Genomic DNA, 18,778 nt, shown 5'->3' with positions numbered 1-18,778 from the left:
TGCGGGAGAACTTGTTTTTTTTTTTCGTCACCATCAATAGTTTTCTTTTTTAGTGTAAATTTTTCTCATAACGTGCACATATCCCTCTACATTTTTCCAGCTGGGGCACCCGTGTCAGTCTTCATTGTGCATGAGGAATTGCATTTTTGTGCAGAAAACGGAATAATAATGCTAATAAACTGAAAAAAAAAATATTCAAAGAAAAAAAGATGAAAATCCAGAGCTTCACCTCCTCTTGCTTCAATATACTAACAGCTTCATTCATCTTTTATGTCCAGAAGATCAAGTCGATCAATACTTTGTGCAATCTAAAATGGTTATTAGGATGCAGCCACCTCTCTGCACGGCTCACCGGGGGAAATCGCTAAATTCTCACATCCTCTGTCTTAGCTCTTAACCCTCCAGAGACATTACACTGAGGTGAGGAGGCAGATGAGGAGCTCTGAGAGGCTGTGACCAGAGAACAGAAACATTCAATTGAGAAGGATTAGGAAGGGGGAGAGAGTCCATCATCCTGGGAGGAGGAGATAGCTCTACCTGGGCTGAGATGTAGCATTCCAGGGAAGGACCAGGCACGGGAGAGAGGTTTCTGAAGAACTACCTAAAGCTTTCTTTAATGGGGATTGCACTCGTTAAAGGAGAAACAAATAAATGTTCTGTATGACTTACATGTAGAACATCCTTTATTCACTTTGACTTTCGACATTGAGTGCTACATCTTACAGGAACATTACCTGCAGAAGACCACACTGTCCTCCTGACATGTCTCACCTTACACCATCAAATTACTTCCGAAGAATCCATGGGAATATCTATGTTGTTCTTCTGTTGCTCTCTTCTGGGGTGGTAAGTTCCTGATACTCCTCTTAGTATTCGACTATTGGTGTGTATTATATGTGTGGGTGTTCTACGTCTCTTAACCCCTTAAGGCAGTGTTCCCCAAGTCCGGTCCTCAAGAGCCACCAACAGGTCATGTTTTGAGGATTTCCTTAGTATTGCACAGGTGATAATTGCATCACCTGGACAGGCAAGCATTCAATGACCTGTGCAATGCTAAGGAAATCCTCAAAACATGACCTGTTGGTGGCTCTTGAGGACCGGACTTGGGGAACACTGCCTTAAGGGAACGTTTGGAAGACAAGATGAACCTGGGAGGATAGTCGATCTTCATTAGGTCAGGACATGAGGGACATCCATTCCTTGTTCCCCCTGGTGTAAGTAACTTTGCAAAAGGTGTCTGAAATGAGAACACAAGACAAGACTTAAGCTATTTGCTGCAATGAGAAAATATATTGAGGAGAATCCTTTCCTTTCTCATTTATTTAACAGTCAGAGCTTCCTTAAAGGAATTGTATGAGATGAGAAGATTAAAGGGGATGTCCAGTGAAATCAAGTTGTTGTCACATATGCATGGGAGGGGTGACTGGTGGGGTTCCGACTGTTGGGACTTATACTGATCGACATATCAAGAGTTTTTAACCCCAGTAGGTCACTGTTAAAAAATGGCATGGCAGGTGGAATACATGAGCATTGAGCACAGCTCCATTCATTCGTTATGGTGCCGCGGAACAAAGCTGCTCGGCTGCCCCATAGGGAATGAATAAAGCGACAGTTAAGCATGCGCATTGTCGCTTTATACTATCGGGGCTAGGAGTCCCCCATTCTTCCAATTAGTGAGGGTCCCAGCAGTCAACCCGTACCAATTAACCAGTTACCACTTATCCTCTGGTCAGGTGATAAAACGTCTTCATCGGACAATCCCTTTAGGTTGATCTTTTGCACAAACAATGACACATTTGGCTGTGCATTGCATTACAGCTCAGCCCCGACCCACTTTTTCTCTACAAACAGTGCCACTATTTTCCATAGATTGTAGTCCCCTATTCATCAAACAATTTTTGCCAGAATTATGGTGTAAAAGTGCCTGAAATGTTGCATGTTTTATTGTAATGCTTGAAGTTGCACAAACATTTTTCTACTTTTTATTTACTCCAGTTCCAACCCGCTCTAACAGCTTATTGAAAAGTTGGCATAGCTTAGACGAGATGGCCAACCTTGCCCGACAAATTCTTTATAATTTACGCCACAATTATAAATATACATTTAACAGATTTAAACAATAGGTCATTTTCTGTTGATATCTTTCCTTTAATAGGTGTATACTTTTAATTAATATGCGCATAATACACCGGCACTTCCTTTATTAAGACTGACATACAAAATGACAATGTAAATAAATCAGGATCCATGTCCGGTGTTGCAGCTCAGCAATAGACAAGTGAAGAGAGCTGAACTGCAATACCAGACACAACCCTTGGATAAGAGTGGAGCTGTTTCTAGAAAATCAGTCTTCATTTTAAAGGGGTAATGGAAGCACAAACATCCACCGGTTAGGCAATAAATGTTAAATCAATGAAGGTCCATATGCTGGATTCCCCATTACTAGAATAACAGACCCCAGTTTCTTGTTCCCTGTCCACAGACACAATAATAGAGAGAAAAGGAAAAACCGTCATGGAGGGGTAATAGTTGATCAGAAACTTAACCTTCAACATCCAGAGATTCATTATAGTCAGGACATTAGGCAGGATCTCTACTGCAGGCTAGGCTACTTAAAGAGGACCTATCATCAGATGAAAAGTGGCCAGTTCTTGCTCATATTTTATTCCCAATGCTGACCTCCCTTAAGTTTTCAGTTTTTGTTTCTATAATTCTGAAAATTTAGTTCCAGAGATATGGGCATTTTTATTTTTTTACTATTTTTTATCATCTTTACAAGGGGTGCGGATTACAGATTATTTCTGGACAGCCCATAGACTACAAATATGTGGGCAGTGCACACTTGATTCTGCACTGGTGTTCTAAAATGTCAGTGTAGAATAAGCAGGTTGCAGGAGATTATGCAGCTGTGATGGTGTGGAGCCGACTGTCAGACACAGCCAGACACCCAACAGATCAGGCAAACATGGTATATTGCCATGTATGCCTTTTCGATTTCATATACAGATTAGGGAGCACTGACTGTGCTTCCTCCTCTGGACCCAGTGGTCATGTGATTGCTGGGTATAGGGAGGGAACAGACACTGATAGCACTTAAGAGCGCTATTCAGCTCTGCAGTTAGGAGGTTGAATTTCCCCTGCGACTGTGGCTCCTATACCAACCCCAGTTACAGGGGAATTTAGACACAAAATGCTGAAATGCCTCCAAAAAAGTCTTTTAAGACCTTAGTGTGTGTGTGTGTGTGTGTGTTTGGGGTAGGGAAGGGGGGTGTTGCAAGCACAGCGTGTGAAATAAAAAAAAATAAATAAAAAAGCAAGAAAACTAAAATCAAAACTAAAGAAAGAGACAATCTAAAATGTTTTATTTTTAGCGGTCTTTTATGGTCGCAAAATATTTAAAAAAAGGTGAAGTTTCCTATTTTTCTCTTGATATTAGCAAAAAATATATAAAAATTATGTAAAAGTTAAGCCCTATGTATAGCAAAAAAAGAACGTTTTTTTTTGGAGCCGTTAAAAGCGCATGTACAATAAAACCTGACACTGTGCTTGGTCAGGAACAAGGGAAAATAGCCCGATCCTGAATAATGCAGTGAAGCCTAAACCCACGCCATCATAGAATACTTGAAGCAACACCTCTTTGGAAAAGACCAAAGAAATTTGTATTAAATTAAAGGTCCATATCACTGGAATCATATAACAAAATAAATAAATAAGATCAAATACTTAGTTGAGTAGAATAAAATAAAAGCAAAAAATGGCTTTCATTGGAAAATTAAAATAGACTGAATCACAAGCCCCCATCAATGTTGTCTTCTGATGTGTCCATATATTCACTTTATGTACAAATTGTACTATAGTTCTTCTGATTCGCTGTGTCACGTACCCCATGTGTAGGGCATTGTAGTAACTTAGCTTAGCTAGTGAGGGCAGTCCCACATGTCCAGATAATTCCGGTACCGGAAAAATCGGTACCGGAATTATCCGTGTCCGTGTGCCCGTGTGTTTCTGTGGCACATCAGTGTGGCACACGTGCGGCACACGTGTGCCGCCCATGTGCCCACTGGGTACCACACGCACTGTGCAGGAGACAGCGCTAAAGTTTAGCGCTGTCCCCTGCATGTGGTGCTGAAGCCCCATTCATATCTTCTTTGCAGCAGCGTTTGCTGTAGAGAAGATATGAATATTCCTTTTTTTTTTGGTTTCTCGTGTTTAAAATAAAGACATTAATGGGTCCGTGTAATCCGTGCGCTCCCACGAACACTGACATGTCTCCGTGTTTGGCACACGGAGACACGGTCCGCAAAAAATCACTGACATCTGCACAGATGCATTGATTTCAATGTGTCTACGTGAGTCAGTGGCTCCGGTATGTGAGGAAACTGTCACCTCACGTACCAGAGACACTGACGTGTGAAACCGGCCTTAGTTAGCTGTTAGTGGTCATAACCATGGATACCTAAGCTACTGCAGTGCCCTGCACATAGGGTTAAGCAGCACAGCGAATCAGAAGAACTATACTACATTTCTAATTGAAGGCATTTGATATTATTATTATTATTATTATTATTATTCCTACTACAGTATATATAGGGATAAGATTTTGGAGACCCCTTTAAATGCTATGCAAAATGAAAATAATATCTTAACTAGTGTTGAGCATTCCGATACCGCAAGTATCGGGTATCGGCCGATATTTGCGGTATCGGAATTCCGATACCGAATTCCGATACTTCCCGCGTATCGGATACCGGAATCGGAAGTTCCCAGAATTCAAACAGAACGCAGCAGCCAATGAGGAATGATTGGAAGTGTGGGCACATCCTGTTTAGCATGGTGGGCATGTAAGTACTGGCAAGGCTGTGATTGGCTGCTGAAATGATGTCACTCTGCACTATAAAAAACGCTGCCGCCATTTTGCGCTCACTCTGCTGTGATTTCAGTTAGGGACAGGACGCTGTGTTCTAACTGAGGGCCAGTTGAGCTAGCTAATTGCTTTATTTTCCTTTCCAAAGGCTAATTTAGCAAAACGCTGTGTGTTCTTCACTGTTCACCTTGCTCTTGCCTTGCAGCGCTGTTTTAACAGCGTTCTGCAAGGTCTCTGTGTGTGTGTGTGTGTGTGCAGCTCACTCTGTAGTCTGTGTGCAGCCATATACCCGGTTGTATTCAGCTCAGGGGGGGTTCACACTGCCTCACACAGTTGTCCTTTTTTGCTCATAGTGCAGCCTGCTGCACATTTTTTCTCAAATTTCCTATTAGTGTTTTTCCACCCGTCTCCAGCTAAATTGTGGAAAAACACTACATAGGATAACCTAGAGGGGGGTTTTTGGGCCTTGCAGCGCCGTTTACGGCTGTCTGCACGGTCTCCGTGTGAGCCCAGCTCGCCCTGTAGTCTGTGTGCAGCCATAGCCGGTTGGATTCAGCTCAGGGTGCGTTACTGCCTCATACCTTGAAAAACAATTTCCTTTTTTTCAAATAGTGCAGCCTGTTTAAAATTTAAAAAAAAAAATTCCTATAAGTGTCTTTCCACCCGTCTCCAGCTAAATAGTGGAAAAACACTACATAGGATAACCTAGAGGAGGGTTTTTTGGCCTTGCAGCGCCGTTTACGGCTGTCTGCACGGTCTCCGTGTGATTTAAACTAGCTCTGTAGCCCGATCTGCACAAAAAAAAAAGTAAAGTTCACCAAACACAATTTAACACTTGTGTAGGCCACATTTGAAAAATAATAAAGTTTAGTCCACACTTTACAACATTAGTGTTTCTTACACCTGTTAGAAGGAGCATTTCAGGAATAAGCACGCTAAGGCCTTAGTACTTTTCTGCTTATCTTTATCTGTCAACCAAGATGAAGAGGGCAGGGAGTAAGGCACGTGGGCGTGGGCGCGGAGCAGGGAGAGGAGCAGGGAGAGGACGTTGTGATTCTGTGCCTGCTGCGGGCGCCGGTGACTCGTCGTCACTCAGTTTCAGCAGGGAACAGTCCTTCATGCGCAGCTTTGTCGGAGAGCGCCGTGCACCGCTGCTGCGTGAAGACCAAATTGAAGCCGTTGTCGGGTGGATGGCAGCTAACGCCTCGGCATCGACTTCAGTTAGTGCCACATCATCTCAGGCACAGAGCACTGGAGAGCAGCCATCTGTCTCTTCACCACCTGCCAAATTGGCCAGGCAGTCAGAGAGCCCAGGACAGGAGCCGTCTCTACTTCTGTTCTCTGAATCTCTTGGCTTGGAAACAGGGGGCCAGCCAAGCAGCATTGGAGAAATGGAAGAAGAGGCAGTGTGCAGTGATGCCCAACAGCTTTTTCTCTCTGACTCTGAAGAGGCAGGTGGGCCAGTGCCTCCGGTGACCACAGCGCAGTACGCATCTGATGATGAAACTCAGGTGCCGCTTTCTGATGCGTACTGTGCTGCCGAGACTACCCAGGAGGAGCAGTTGGTGGCAGAGGGTAGTGGAGATGATGAGGTCCTTGACCCATCGTGGCGTGAGGAACAGGAAGGTGGTGGGAGCAGCTCTGAGGAAGAGCTTCCCCTTACAGGCCAAAGAGGGAGAGGGAGGGGGAAGACTGCGGAGCCTGTAGCCTCCACTTTGGCACCCGTTAGGAGCCTGTCTCTTTCCAAAGCCAAAAAGGGCGCTCCCAAGACTTGCAGTGCCTGGTCCTTTTTTGACACAGTTGCAGATGACATTTGTTTTGTCAAATGCAAGCTGTGTCATCAGAAAGTAAAAAGAGGTAAAAGTGTCAGCAACCTCAATACCACAAATATGTGGAAACATGTGCGGACCAGGCACGCGGTGGAGTTACAGAAACACAGTGAAGACGTAGGCCAACCAAGAGCGGCAGCTACCACCTCTTCATCTCGTGTTGCCTCTTCCTCCACTGTTGTCCAGAGACCTAGTGTAATTCCACCCACAGCACCACCTTCCCAGTCATCCTCACACTCCCAGTCTACTCTACAGCCATCGGTAGTACAGGCATGGGAGAAAAGGCGGGCATTCTCGGCCAACCACCCCCGAGCACAGGCTCTGAAAGCAGGCATTGCCAAACTGTTGTCCCTGGAAATGCTCTCGTTCAGGCTGGTGGAGACTGACAGCTTCCGTGACTTGATGGCATTGGCAGTCCCACAGTACAAGGTGCCCAGCCGCTTTTACTTCAGCAGGCAGGCTGTCCCTGCCCTGCACAGGCATGTTGAGGCGGGTGCTGCAAAAATTTCAGGCTAATAAACCTGATCGTTGCCCAGCGGAGAAACTGTTTGTCCCAGTAGCCGTCAGTAGCAAGGTCCACCTCACCACCGATGCGTGGACCAGTCAGCATGGACAGGGGCGATATGTTTCCCTCACTGCCCATTGGGTTAATGTTGTTGAGCCAGGTACAGATCGTGCGAGTGGCGCAGGACGTGTCCTGCCCACTCCAAGGATTGCAGGAATCCAGTCTGTACGCATCGACTCCTCCTCTTACACCAGTTCCTCAGATTCCTCTCTGCAGGATCCGTCACAGTCCACCTCCACATGGACCCGTGAACGTTTACCTATGACCGACATGAGCACAGCCGTGGCCAAACGTCAGCAGGCCGTCTTGAAACTAGTTTCATTGGGGCATCGAAGCCACACAGCGCAGGAGCTCTGGAATGCCATCAAGCAGGAGAGCGATGTGTGGTTACTGCCAGCGAATCTCCAGCCAGGCATGGTAGTGTGTGACAATGGCCGAAATCTGGTGGCAGCTTTGGCCCTTGGCAACCTCACTCACATCCCATGTCTGGTACATGTGCTCAATTTGGTTGTGCAGAGTTTTCTGAGGGACTATCCGGATCTTGATGCCCTGCTGCACAAGGTCCGCCTAGAGTGTGCTCACTTGCGGCGTTCCAGCTTGGCCAGATCCCGCATTGCTGCTCTGCAGCATCGATTCCGCCTTCCGGAACGCCGTATCATATGTGACCTACCTACCCGGTGGAATTCCACGTTACATATGTTGGAGCGGTTGTGTGAGCAGCAGCAAGCAGTTATGGAGTACCAGCTGCATCAGGCGCAAAGAAGTCGCAGTCAGCGCCGATCAGACTTCACAACCACAGAGTGGGCCACTATGAAGGACGTCTGCCAGGTTTTGCGTCCTTTTGATTATTCCACGCGGATGGCAAGTGCAGATGATGCACTAGTCAGCATGACTGTCCCCCTTATCTGCCTGCTTCAGCAAACTTTGCAAGGGTTAAGGGATGATGTTGTGGAAGAGGTGGAGGATGAGGAGTCACCTTTTCCATCAGCTTCTGGAGAGTCAGCGCCACGTGGTTCCTCACAAAGGGGTACGCAGGGGCCAATTTGTGAGGAGGATGAGGAGGAGTCAATGGAGGAGGAAGAGCTCTGTCCAGAGGAGGGAGCGACACAATTGTCCAGTGGTCAGTGTGTACAGCGAGGGTGGGGTGATGACGAGCGGGCAGAGATCATGTCTCAAGCAGGGGACAGCGTTTCTGGGCTAGTTGGCACTCTGCAGCACATGGTGGATTTCATGCTGCAGTGCCTGAGAAACGACCGCCGCATCTACCACATTCTCAACATGCCTGATTATTGGGTGTTCACCCTCCTCGATCCTCGCTACCGGGACAACGTCCAAAACCTCATCCCTGCGTTGACCCGGGAGCGTAAATTGCGGGAGTACCACGACACACTGGTGAATTCCATCATCTTCTCCTGTCCAACTGAGAGGAGTGCTGCTAGTGCTTTACAAAGCAGCTCAGTGCGTCGAGGCAGTGGGGGAGGCTCTGCCCAAAGAGGGAGCAGAAGCAGTGCCTCTGCCCAAGGCAAGCCCAGTATGGCACAACTCTGGCACACTTTTGTGTGCCCGCCCCAAATGTCTACACCATCACCGGCGGCTCCAGTCAGCAGGAGGCAACGGTTCCGTCAGATGGTGACAGACTACATGGCTTGCCCTCTTACTGTACTCCCAGACGGCTCTTCCCCGTTCAAGTTTTGGGTCTCTAAGCTGGATACATGGCCAGAGCTAAGCCAGTATGCATTGGAGGTGCTGGCTTGCCCTGCGGCTAGTGTCTTATCGGAACGTGTCTTTAGTGCCGCAGGTGGTGTACTAACAGACCGTCGCATGCGACTATCCTCCGATAACGTTGACCGGCTTACTTTCCTGAAAATGAACCAGGCCTGGATCTCGCAGGAATTTGCCACTCCTCTGCCTGATTAAGTAATTGGGTGTCATCCAGGTCTCCTGCTGTGTTCATCTTTCTACCACCTGAACTGCTATTCCTGGGCTCCAACACTGCCAGTTGCGGCTCAGAAGTGCAGGCCGCACAGTAAAAACATACGACCCAGTGTTATTGGGTTTCAGTAACGTCAGCTGATCCCCAGCTGTGTAGCCGGCAATGTGTCCTGCGACCGCCACGCTGGCACAACAACCTAAATGTAAGGGAACCTGAACCCCCCCCCCCCCGTCGTTTGTTACTGAAAGAGCCATCTTGTGCAGCAGTAATGCTGCACAAGGAAAAGGTAGCTCTTTTTTTTTAGCTCCTTGCACACGCAGAACTTAACACTTATAAAATGTGTTCACTGATACCGTTATACTGTCCCGGAGCTGGGACTTTCCTTCGCAATGTGACGCAGCACAGCCGTCATTCCTACCCCCTTGGTGCCATGCGCTGCCTCCTCAGCGTTGTTTTAAGCTGTCACGGAGCCTGCGCTGTTCTGTTATCCCTTGGGCATGCCCTATTTGCGCTGCCTGTCTTCTGACATAATTTGGTGTCAGGCTGGCTGCGCCTGTGCGGCCGCGCTGCCCGAGATCCCGCCTCGCTGTGTCTTCTGATTGAGTCACACTGCGGGCCTGGGATCCATGGCCATGCGCAGTGCATATCTTCCCCTCGGGCTCTCGCTCATTTCCCTCCGCCTTCTTTAGACTGTGCGCCGTCAGCTGATCCCTAATAGCATGCCACGGCCGTGACACCGCACAGTCTGAAGAAGAGGGAAGGAGGGGAGTGAGAGTCGAGGATATGCACTGTGCATGTCCATGGTTCCAAGGCCCGCAGTGGGATTACGTTGGACGAGACTGCGAGGTGGGATCTGGAGCAGCGTGGACGCACAGGCAGTAACAGCCTGACACCAAATTATGTCAGAAGACAGGCAGCGCTAATTGGGCATGGCCAAGGGCTAACAGAACAGCGCAGGCTCCGTGACAGCTTAAAACAACGCTGAGGAGGCAGCGCACGGCACCAAGGGGATAGGAATGTCAGCTGTGCTGTGTCCCATTACGAAGGAAATTCGCACCTCCGGGACGGTTTAACGGTATAAGGGGACACATTTTTAGTGTTTACTTCGGTGTTTGCAAGGAGCATAATTAAAAGAACCACCTTTTCCTTTTGCATCGTTAGTGCTGCACAAGATGGCTCTTTCAGCTACAAACGTCTTGGGGGGGGGGTTAAAGGTTCCCTTTCAACTTGCTCCAATCAGGCTTCGGCCTACACTCTGTTCCTCTGCTCCTCCTGCTGTCCCTGGGCTCTAACACCGCCAGTTGGTGCCTGGAAGTGCTGTGTGCACAGTCAACAGTCGCTCTTCTGTTATTGGGGTTCAGTAACGTCAGCTGATCCCCAGCTGTGTGTGCGGCAATACCTCCAATCTGCTCCTCCTGCTGTCCCTGGGCTCTAACACCGCCAGTTGGTGCCTGGAAGTGCTGTGTGCACAGTCAACAGTCGCTCCTCTGTTATTGGGGTTCAGTAACGTCAGCTGATCCCCAGCTGTGTGTGCGGCAATACCTCCAATCTGCTCCTCCTGCTGTCCCTGGGCTCTAACACCGCCAGTTGGTGCCTGGAAGTGCTGTGTGCACAGTCAACAGTCGCTCCTCTGTTATTGGGGTTCAGTAACGTCAGCTGATCCCCAGCTGTGTATCCGGCAACGTGTCATGCGACCGCCACGCTGGCACAACTAAAATGTAAGGGGACCTGTCCCCCCCCCCCCCCTAGGCGTTTGTTACTGAAAGAGCCACCATGTGCAGCACTAATACTGCACAATGGAAAGGTCGCTCTTGAAATTATGCTCCTTGCAAACGCTGAACTACACACTCATGTAATGTGTCCCCTCACACCGTCCAACCGTCCCGGAGGTGGGACTTTCCTTTGTAATGTGACGCAGCACAGCCGTCATTGCTACGCCCTTGGCACCGTGCGCTGCCTCCTTAGCGTTGTTTGATTCCGTCATGGACCCTGCGCTGTTATGTTATCCCTTGGCCATGCACAGTTTGCGCTGCCCGTCCTCTGACATCATTTGTTGCCGTCCTGGCTGCGCCTGTGCGTCCACGCTGCCCGAAATCACACCTCGCAGTGTCGTCTAATGTGATCCCACAGTGGGCCTGGTATCCATGGCCATGCGCAGTGCATATACTAGCCTCTCACTCCCCTTCTTCACGCTTCTTCAGACTAGGCGGCGTCAGCTGATCCCTAATAGCATGCCACGGCCGTGACGCCGCACAGTCTGAAGAAGCAGGAAGGAGGTGAGTGAGAGGCGATGATATGCACTGCGCATGCCCATGGATCCCTGGCCCGCAGTGGGACTACATTAGATGACACTGCAAGGTTGGATCTAGGGCAGCTTGGACGCACAGGCACTGCCAGCCTGACACCTACATGATGTCAGAAGACGGGCACCGCTAACTGTGCATGGCCAAGGGATAACATTACAGCGCGGGCTCCGTGACAGAACCAAACAACGTTGAGGAGGTGGCGCCCGGCACCAAGGGGGTTGGAATGACGGCTGTGCTGTGTCACATTACAAAGGAAAGTCCCACTTCCGGGATGGTTTGACGGTGTGAGGGGACACATTATATGAGTGTGTACTTCAGCGTTTGCAAGGAGCATAATTTTCGGAGCCACCATTTTCCATGTGCAGTATTACTGCTGTACAAGATGGCTCTTTCAGCAACAAATGCCTGGAGGGGGGGGGTTAAAGGTTCCCTTTCAACTTGCTCCACTGCAGGCTTCGGCCTACACTCTGCTCCTCTTTGATTCCCTGGGTTTCAACACTGTCAGTTGCCACCTGGAAGTGTTGTCTACACAGAAAAAACACTAGGTGATGTGTCAGTGGGGTTCAGCACCGCCAGCTGTTCCCCTGCTGTGTAGTCGGCAACGTGTCCAGCACAAGCCACGCTGGCACAACAGAACAAAAGCTGCCACCAGTGCAGGCTTCGGCCTACACTCTGCTCCTCTCCTCCTCCTGCTGACCCTGGGCTCTAACACCGCCAGTTTTTGCCCGGACATGCGATCTGCACAGAGAAAAACACCAGTCAATGTGTCAGTGGGGTTCAGCAACGCCAGCCATTCCCCTGCTGTGTAGCTTGCATCGTGTCCAGCACAAGCCACGCTGGCACAACCGACCAAAAGCTGCCAACAGTGCAGGCTTCGGCCTACACATTGCTCCTCTCCTCCTCCTGCTGACCCTGGGCTCTAACACCGCCAGTTTTTGCCCGGACATGCGAGCTGCACAGAGAAAAACACCAGTCAATGTGTCAGTGGGGTTCAGCAATGCCAGCTGTTCCCCTGCTGTGTAGCTTGCAACGTGACCTGCAAACGCCACACAGGCACATGAACTGAAATTGAAGGGAGCCTGCCCCCCACCTCCAGGTGTTTCTATGTATAACAGCCACCTTGTACAGCAGTACTGCTGCATTTGTACAAGGTGGCTGACTTTTTCTCCTTGCCCACGTGGAACTCAACACGTACAAAATGTGTCTCATTGAGACCATTCCACTGTCCCTGAGGTGTGACTTTCCTTTCTAATGATACGCAGCACCACCCTTGTTAGCGCTGCCCGTCTTTTGACATCATTGGTTACCTGGCTGCGCCTGTGCGTCTGCCCTGCTCGAAACAACGCCCCTCGGTGTCTTATTTTTTTGGACAGCGAGGGTGTGATTGATGGGCATGTGCAGTGCATATGTTTGCCTGTGTTCACTCATCTCCTTCCGCCTTCTTCAGACTGGGTGTCCTCATGGCCGCGGCAGGCGATAAGGGATCAGATGAGGTCGCCCAGTCTGAAGCTGGTGTAAGGACATGTGTGAGTGTCAAACATATTTACTGCACAAGGCCACGAATCCCAGCCACGCAGTGTGATTTTTTGAAAACACACTGTGGGTCTGGGATTCATGTCCATCGCTAACCGCAACGGCCGACATGAAATGAGGTCAGAAGACAGGAAGCGCTCACAGCGCATGGCCAAGGGATCACAATAGCGCAGACTCCTGTACAGCAAATAACAACGCTCAGGAATCTGCGCCCAGCAGCTAGGTGTAAATTTTGACACCTGTGCTGCATCTCCTTAAAAAGACAAGTCACGCCTCCACTACTGTTTGACAGTATAGTGGGCTAAATAGTGTACGTGTTTTATTCAGCGTGTGCAAGGAGCAAATTAAATAGAGCAACCTTTTACTTGTGCAGCATTAATGCTGCACAAGGTGTGGCTCTTGTACCTTGCAACACCTGAGGGGGGGTTAAAGGTAACCTTTGAAATTGGTTCAACTAGGCTTCGGCCTACACTCTGCTCCTCTCCTGCTGACCCTGGGCTCAAACACCGCTAGTTTTTGCCCGGAACTGCTAGCTGCACAGAGAAAGACACCAGGCAATGTGTTAGTGGGGTTCAGCACCGCCAGCTGTTCCCCTGCTGTGTAGCCGACATCGTGTCCAGCACAAGCCACGCTGGCACAACCGACCAAAAGCTGCCACCAGTGCAGGCTTCGGTCTACACTCTGCTCCTCTCCTCCTCCTGCTGACCCTGGGCTCAAACACCGCCAGTTTCTGCCCGGACATGCTAGCTGCACAGAGAAAAACACCAGCCAATGTGTTAGTGGGGTTCAGCACCGCCAGCTGTTCCCCTGCTGTGTAGCCGACATCGTGTCCAGCACAAGCCACGCTGGCACAACCGACCAAAAGCTGCCACCAGTGCAGTCTTCGGCCTACACTCTGCTCCTTTCCTCCTCCTGCTGACCCTGGGCTCAAACACCTCCAGTTTCTGCCCGGAAGTGCTAGCTGCACAGAGAAAAACACCAGCCAATGTGTCAGTGGGGTTCAGCACCGCCAGCTGTTCCCCTGCTGTGTAGCCGGCAACGTGACCTGCAAACGCCACGCAGGCACATGAACTGAAATTAAAGGGAACCTGGCCCCACCCCCCCAGGTGTTTCTATGTATAACAGCCACCTTGTACAGCAGTACTGCTGCATTTGTACAAGGTGGCTGACTTTTTCTCCTTGCCCACGTGGAACTCAACACGTACAAAATGTGTCTCATTAGAGACCATTCCACTGTCCCTGAGGTGTGACTTTCCTTTCTAATGACACGCAGCACCCCCATTGTTAGCGCTGCCCGTCTTTTGACATCATTGGTTGGCTGGCTGTGCCTGTGCGTCCGCCCTGCCCGACACAACGCCCCTCGTTGTCTCATATATTTTGACTGCGAGGGTGTGATTGATGGGCACGAGCAGTGCATATGTTCCCCTGTCTTCACTCCCCTCCTTCCGCCTTCTTCTGACTGTGCGGCCTCATGGCCGCGGCATGCGATAAGGGATCAGCTGAGGCCGCCCAGTCTGAAGCAGGTGTAAGGACATGTGTGAGCGGCGGACATATTTACTACACAAGGCCATGAATCCCAGCACCGCAGTGTGACTTTAGGAAAAGGCACTGTGGGTCTGGGATTTATGGCCATCGTTAACCGCACCGGCCAACATGAAATGAGGTCATGAGACGGCCTGCACTAACAGGGTATTGCCAAGGGATAACACAAGAGCGCAGTTTCCTGTACTGCAAATAACAACGGTAAGGAATCTGCGCCCAGGACCTAGGTGCAAATTTGTACACCTGTGCTGCGTCTCCTTAAAAAGACAAGTCACGCCTCCACTACTGTTTGACAGTATAATGGGCTAAATAGTGTACGTGTTTTATTCAGCGTGTGCAAGGAGCAAAATTAAGAGAGCAACCTTTGACTTGTGCATCATTAATGCAGTTCAAGGTGTGGCTCTTGTACCTTGCAACACCTGAGGGGGGGTTAAAGGTTACCTTTGAAATTGGTTCAACTAGGCTTCGGCCTACACTCTGCTCCTCTCCTCCTCCTGCTGACCCTGGGCTATAACACCGCCAGTTGTAGCCTGGAAGTGCTAGCTGCACAGAGAAAAACACCAGCCAATGTGTTAGTGGGGTTCAGCACCGCCAGCTGTTCCCCTGCTGTGTAGCCGACATCGTGTCCAGCACAAGCCACGCTGGCACAACAGAACAAAAGCTGCCACCAGTGCAGGCTTCGGCCTACACTCTGCTCCTCTCCTCCTCCTGCTGACCCTGGGCTCAAACACCGCCAGTTTCTGCCCGGACATGCTAGCTGCACAGAGAAAAACACCCACCATTGTGTCAGTGGGGTTCAGCACCGCCAGCTGTTCCCCCGCTGTGTAGCCGGCATCGTGTCCAGCACAAGCCACGCTGGCACAACTGACCAAAAGCTGCCACCAGTGCAGGCTTCGGCCTACACTCTGCTGCTCTCCTCCTCCTGCTGACCCTGGGCTCAAACACCTCCAGTTTCTGCCCGGAAGTGCTAGCTGCACAGAGAAAAACACCAGCCAATGTGTCAGTGGGGTTCAGCACCGCCAGCTGTTCCCCTGCTGTGTAGCCGGCAACGTGACCTGCAAACGCCACGCAGGCACATGAACTGAAATTAAAGGGAACCTGGCCCCACCCCCCCAGGTGTTTCTATGTATAACAGCCACCTTGTACAGCAGTACTGCTGCATTTGTACAAGGTGGCTGACTTTTTCTCCTTGCCCACGTGGAACTCAACACGTACAAAATGTGTCTCATTAGAGACCATTCCACTGTCCCTGAGGTGTGACTTTCCTTTCTAATGACACGCAGCACCCCCATTGTTAGCGCTGCCCGTCTTCTGACATCATTGGTTGGCTGGCTGTGCCTGTGCGTCCGCCCTGCCCGACACAACGCCCCTCGTTGTCTCATATATTTTGACTGCGAGGGTGTGATTGATGGGCACGAGCAGTGCATATCTTTGCCTGTCTTAACTCATCTCCTTCCGCCTTCTTCAGACTGTGCAGCCTCATGGCCGCGGCATGCGAGAAGGGATCAGCAGAGGCCGCCCAGTCTGAAGCAGGTGTAAGGACGTGTGTGAGCGGCCAAAATATTTACTGCTCAAGGCCACGAATCCCAGCACCGCAGTGTGACTTTATGAAAAGGCACTGTGGGTCTGGGATTTGTGGCCATCGTTAACCGCACCGGCCAACATGAAATGAGGTCATAAGACGGGCAGCTCTAACAGGGCATTGCCAAGGGATAACACAAGAGCGCAGACTCCTGTACAGCAAATAACAACGCTCAGGAAGCTGCGCCAAGCACCAAGGCGTTATTTGGGACACCTGTGCTGCGTCTCCTTAAAAAGCCAAGTCACGCATCCACTACAGTTTGACTGTAGAATGGGCTAAATTGTGTACGTCTTTCATTCAGCGTGTGCAAGTAGACAAATTAATAGAGCAACCTTTCACTTGTGCAGCATTAATACTGCACAAGGTGTGTCTCTTGTAGTTTGTAACACCTGAGGGGGGGTTAAAGGTTTCCTTTGAAATTGGTTCAACTAGGCTTCGGCCTACACTCTGCTCCTCTCCTCCTCCTCCTGCTTCACCACGGGCTCTAACATCGCAAGTTTTTGCCCGCAAGTGCTAGCTGCACAGAGAAAAACACCCGCCATTGTGTTAGTGGGGTTCAGCAACGCCAGCTGTTCCCACACTGTGTAGCCGGCAAAGTGTCCTGCAAACGCAACGCTGACACAAAGCTGCCTCCAGTGCAGGCTTCGGCCTACACTCTGCTCCCCCTGCTTACCCTTTGCTCCAGCACCGCTAGTTGGGGCTCTAGGAAGACAATCTTTAATAGGCAACGCATCTGGGTTCCAGCACCGCCAGCTGGTTCTCGGCAGTGTTTTTGTCACTGGTACTCCCTCGTGCCAAACCTGGTTCCAGCACCATCAGCTGTTTCCGGGTAGTGTAAAGCTCACTGAGACGCCTATGCTTGCCCCGTCGTGTTGCGGTCAGGTTAGCCAACTCCAGGGTGCCTCCAGTTTAGGAGCTTCCTATGTGGGCTGCGTGAACTGGTAGTCAAGGCTGGTTCTGTAGTGCCAGTAGGCCCAGCTCCCCCTGTAGGACTGTTGGGGTTCGGTAACTGCGGCTGCCTCGCGGCCTAGCTGTTCTCTCCTCTCCTGTGGGCCTTGGGGTCCACCACCTGGTTCCAGCACCGTCAGCTGGTTCCAGGCCGAGCCTTTGGCTTAGGTGCCTCCTCCTGGGTATCCGAGTTCCGCCAACGTCAGGCGGTCCTTGGTAGTGCTTTTAAGCGCGGGCACCTACAGCTTAGTAACCGGGTTCCAGCACCGCCAGCTGGTCCTCGGTCGTGCCATTGGCTCTTGCACACTGGGGCAACGCATCTGGGTTCCAGCACCGCCAGCTGGTTCTCGGCAGTGTTTTTGTCACAGGTACTCCCTCGTGCCAAACCTGGTTTCAGCACCGTCAGCTGTTTCCGGGTTGTGTCAAACTCGCTGAGACGCCTATGCTTGCCCCGTCGTGGTGCGGTCGGGTTAGCCAACTCCAGGGTGCCTCCAGTTTAGGAGCTTCCTATGTGGGCTGCGTGAATTGGTAGTCAAGGCTGGTTCTGTAGTGCCAGTAGGCCCAGCTCCCCCTGTAGGACTGTTGGGGTTCGGTAACTGCAGCTGCCTCGCGGCCTAGCTGTTCTCTCCTCTCCTGTGGGCCTTGGGGTCCACCACCTGGTTCCAGCACCGTCAGCTGGTTCCAGGCCGAGCCTTTGGCTTAGGTGCCTCCTCCTGGGTATCCGAGTTCCGCCAACGTCAGGCGGTCCTTGGTAGTGCTTTTAAGCGCGGGCACCTACAGCTTAGTAACCGGGTTCCAGCACCGCCAGCTGTTCCTCGGTCGTGCCATTGGCTCTTGCACACTGGGGCAACGCATCTGGGTTCCAGCACCGCCAGCTGGTTCTCGGCAGTGTTTTTGTCACAGGTACTCCCTCGTGCCAAACCTGGTTTCAGCACCGTCAGCTGTTTCCGGGTTGTGTCAAACTCGCTGAGACGCCTATGCTTGCCCCGTCGTGGTGCGGTCGGTTTAGCCAACTCCAGGGTGCCTCCAGTTTAGGAGCTTCCTATGTGGGCTGCGTGAACTGGTAGTCAAGGCTGGTTCTGTAGTGCCAGTAGGCCCAGCTCCCCCTGTAGGACTGTTGGGGTTCGGTAACTGCGGCTGCCTCGCGGCCTAGCTGTTCTCTCCTCTCCTGTGGACCTTCGGGTCCACCACCTGGTTCCAGCACCGTCAGCTGGTTCCAGGCCGAGCCTTTGGCTTAGGTGCCTCCTCCTGGGTATCCGAGTTCCGCCAACGTCAGGCGGTCCTTGGTAGTGCTATTGGCTCTTGCACACTGGGGCAACGCATCTGGGTTCCAGCAACGCCAGCTGGTTCTCGGCAGTGTTTTTGACACAGGTACTCCCTCGTGCCAAGCCTGGTTTCAGCACCGTCAGCTGTTTCCGGGTTGTGTCAAGCTCACTGAGACGCCTATGCTTGCCCAGTCGTGGTGCTGTCGGGTTAGCCAACTCCAGGGTGCCTCCAGTTTAGGAGCTTCCTACGTGGGCTGCGTGAACTGGTAGTCAAGGCTGGCTCTGTAGTGCCAGTAGGCCCAGCTCCCCCTGTAGGACTGTTGGGGTTCGGTAACTGCGGCTGCCTCGCGGCCTAGCTGTTCTCTCCTCTCCTGTGGGCCTTCAGGTCCACCACCTGGTTCCAGCACCGTC

General features: G+C 50.9%; 1 protein-coding gene across 1 annotated transcript in view; it reads left to right on the top strand.

Moving 5' to 3' along the window:
- Positions 1-518: 518 nt before the first annotated feature.
- Positions 519-18,778, top strand: part of LOC138664648 (vasoactive intestinal polypeptide receptor-like) — a 339,770-nt gene continuing 321,510 nt past the window's right edge. Inside the window, exon 1 of the mRNA XM_069751535.1 lies at positions 519-846. Within this exon, the coding sequence (XP_069607636.1) occupies positions 763-846 (84 nt within the window). The 5' untranslated portion in view covers positions 519-762. The remainder of the gene's footprint in view (positions 847-18,778) is intronic.

Source organism: Ranitomeya imitator, chromosome 2 (genome assembly GCF_032444005.1).
Source record: "Ranitomeya imitator isolate aRanImi1 chromosome 2, aRanImi1.pri, whole genome shotgun sequence".
NCBI classification, from domain to species: Eukaryota; Metazoa; Chordata; class Amphibia; order Anura; family Dendrobatidae; genus Ranitomeya; species Ranitomeya imitator.
This window is presented reverse-complemented; position numbering and strand designations above follow the sequence as displayed.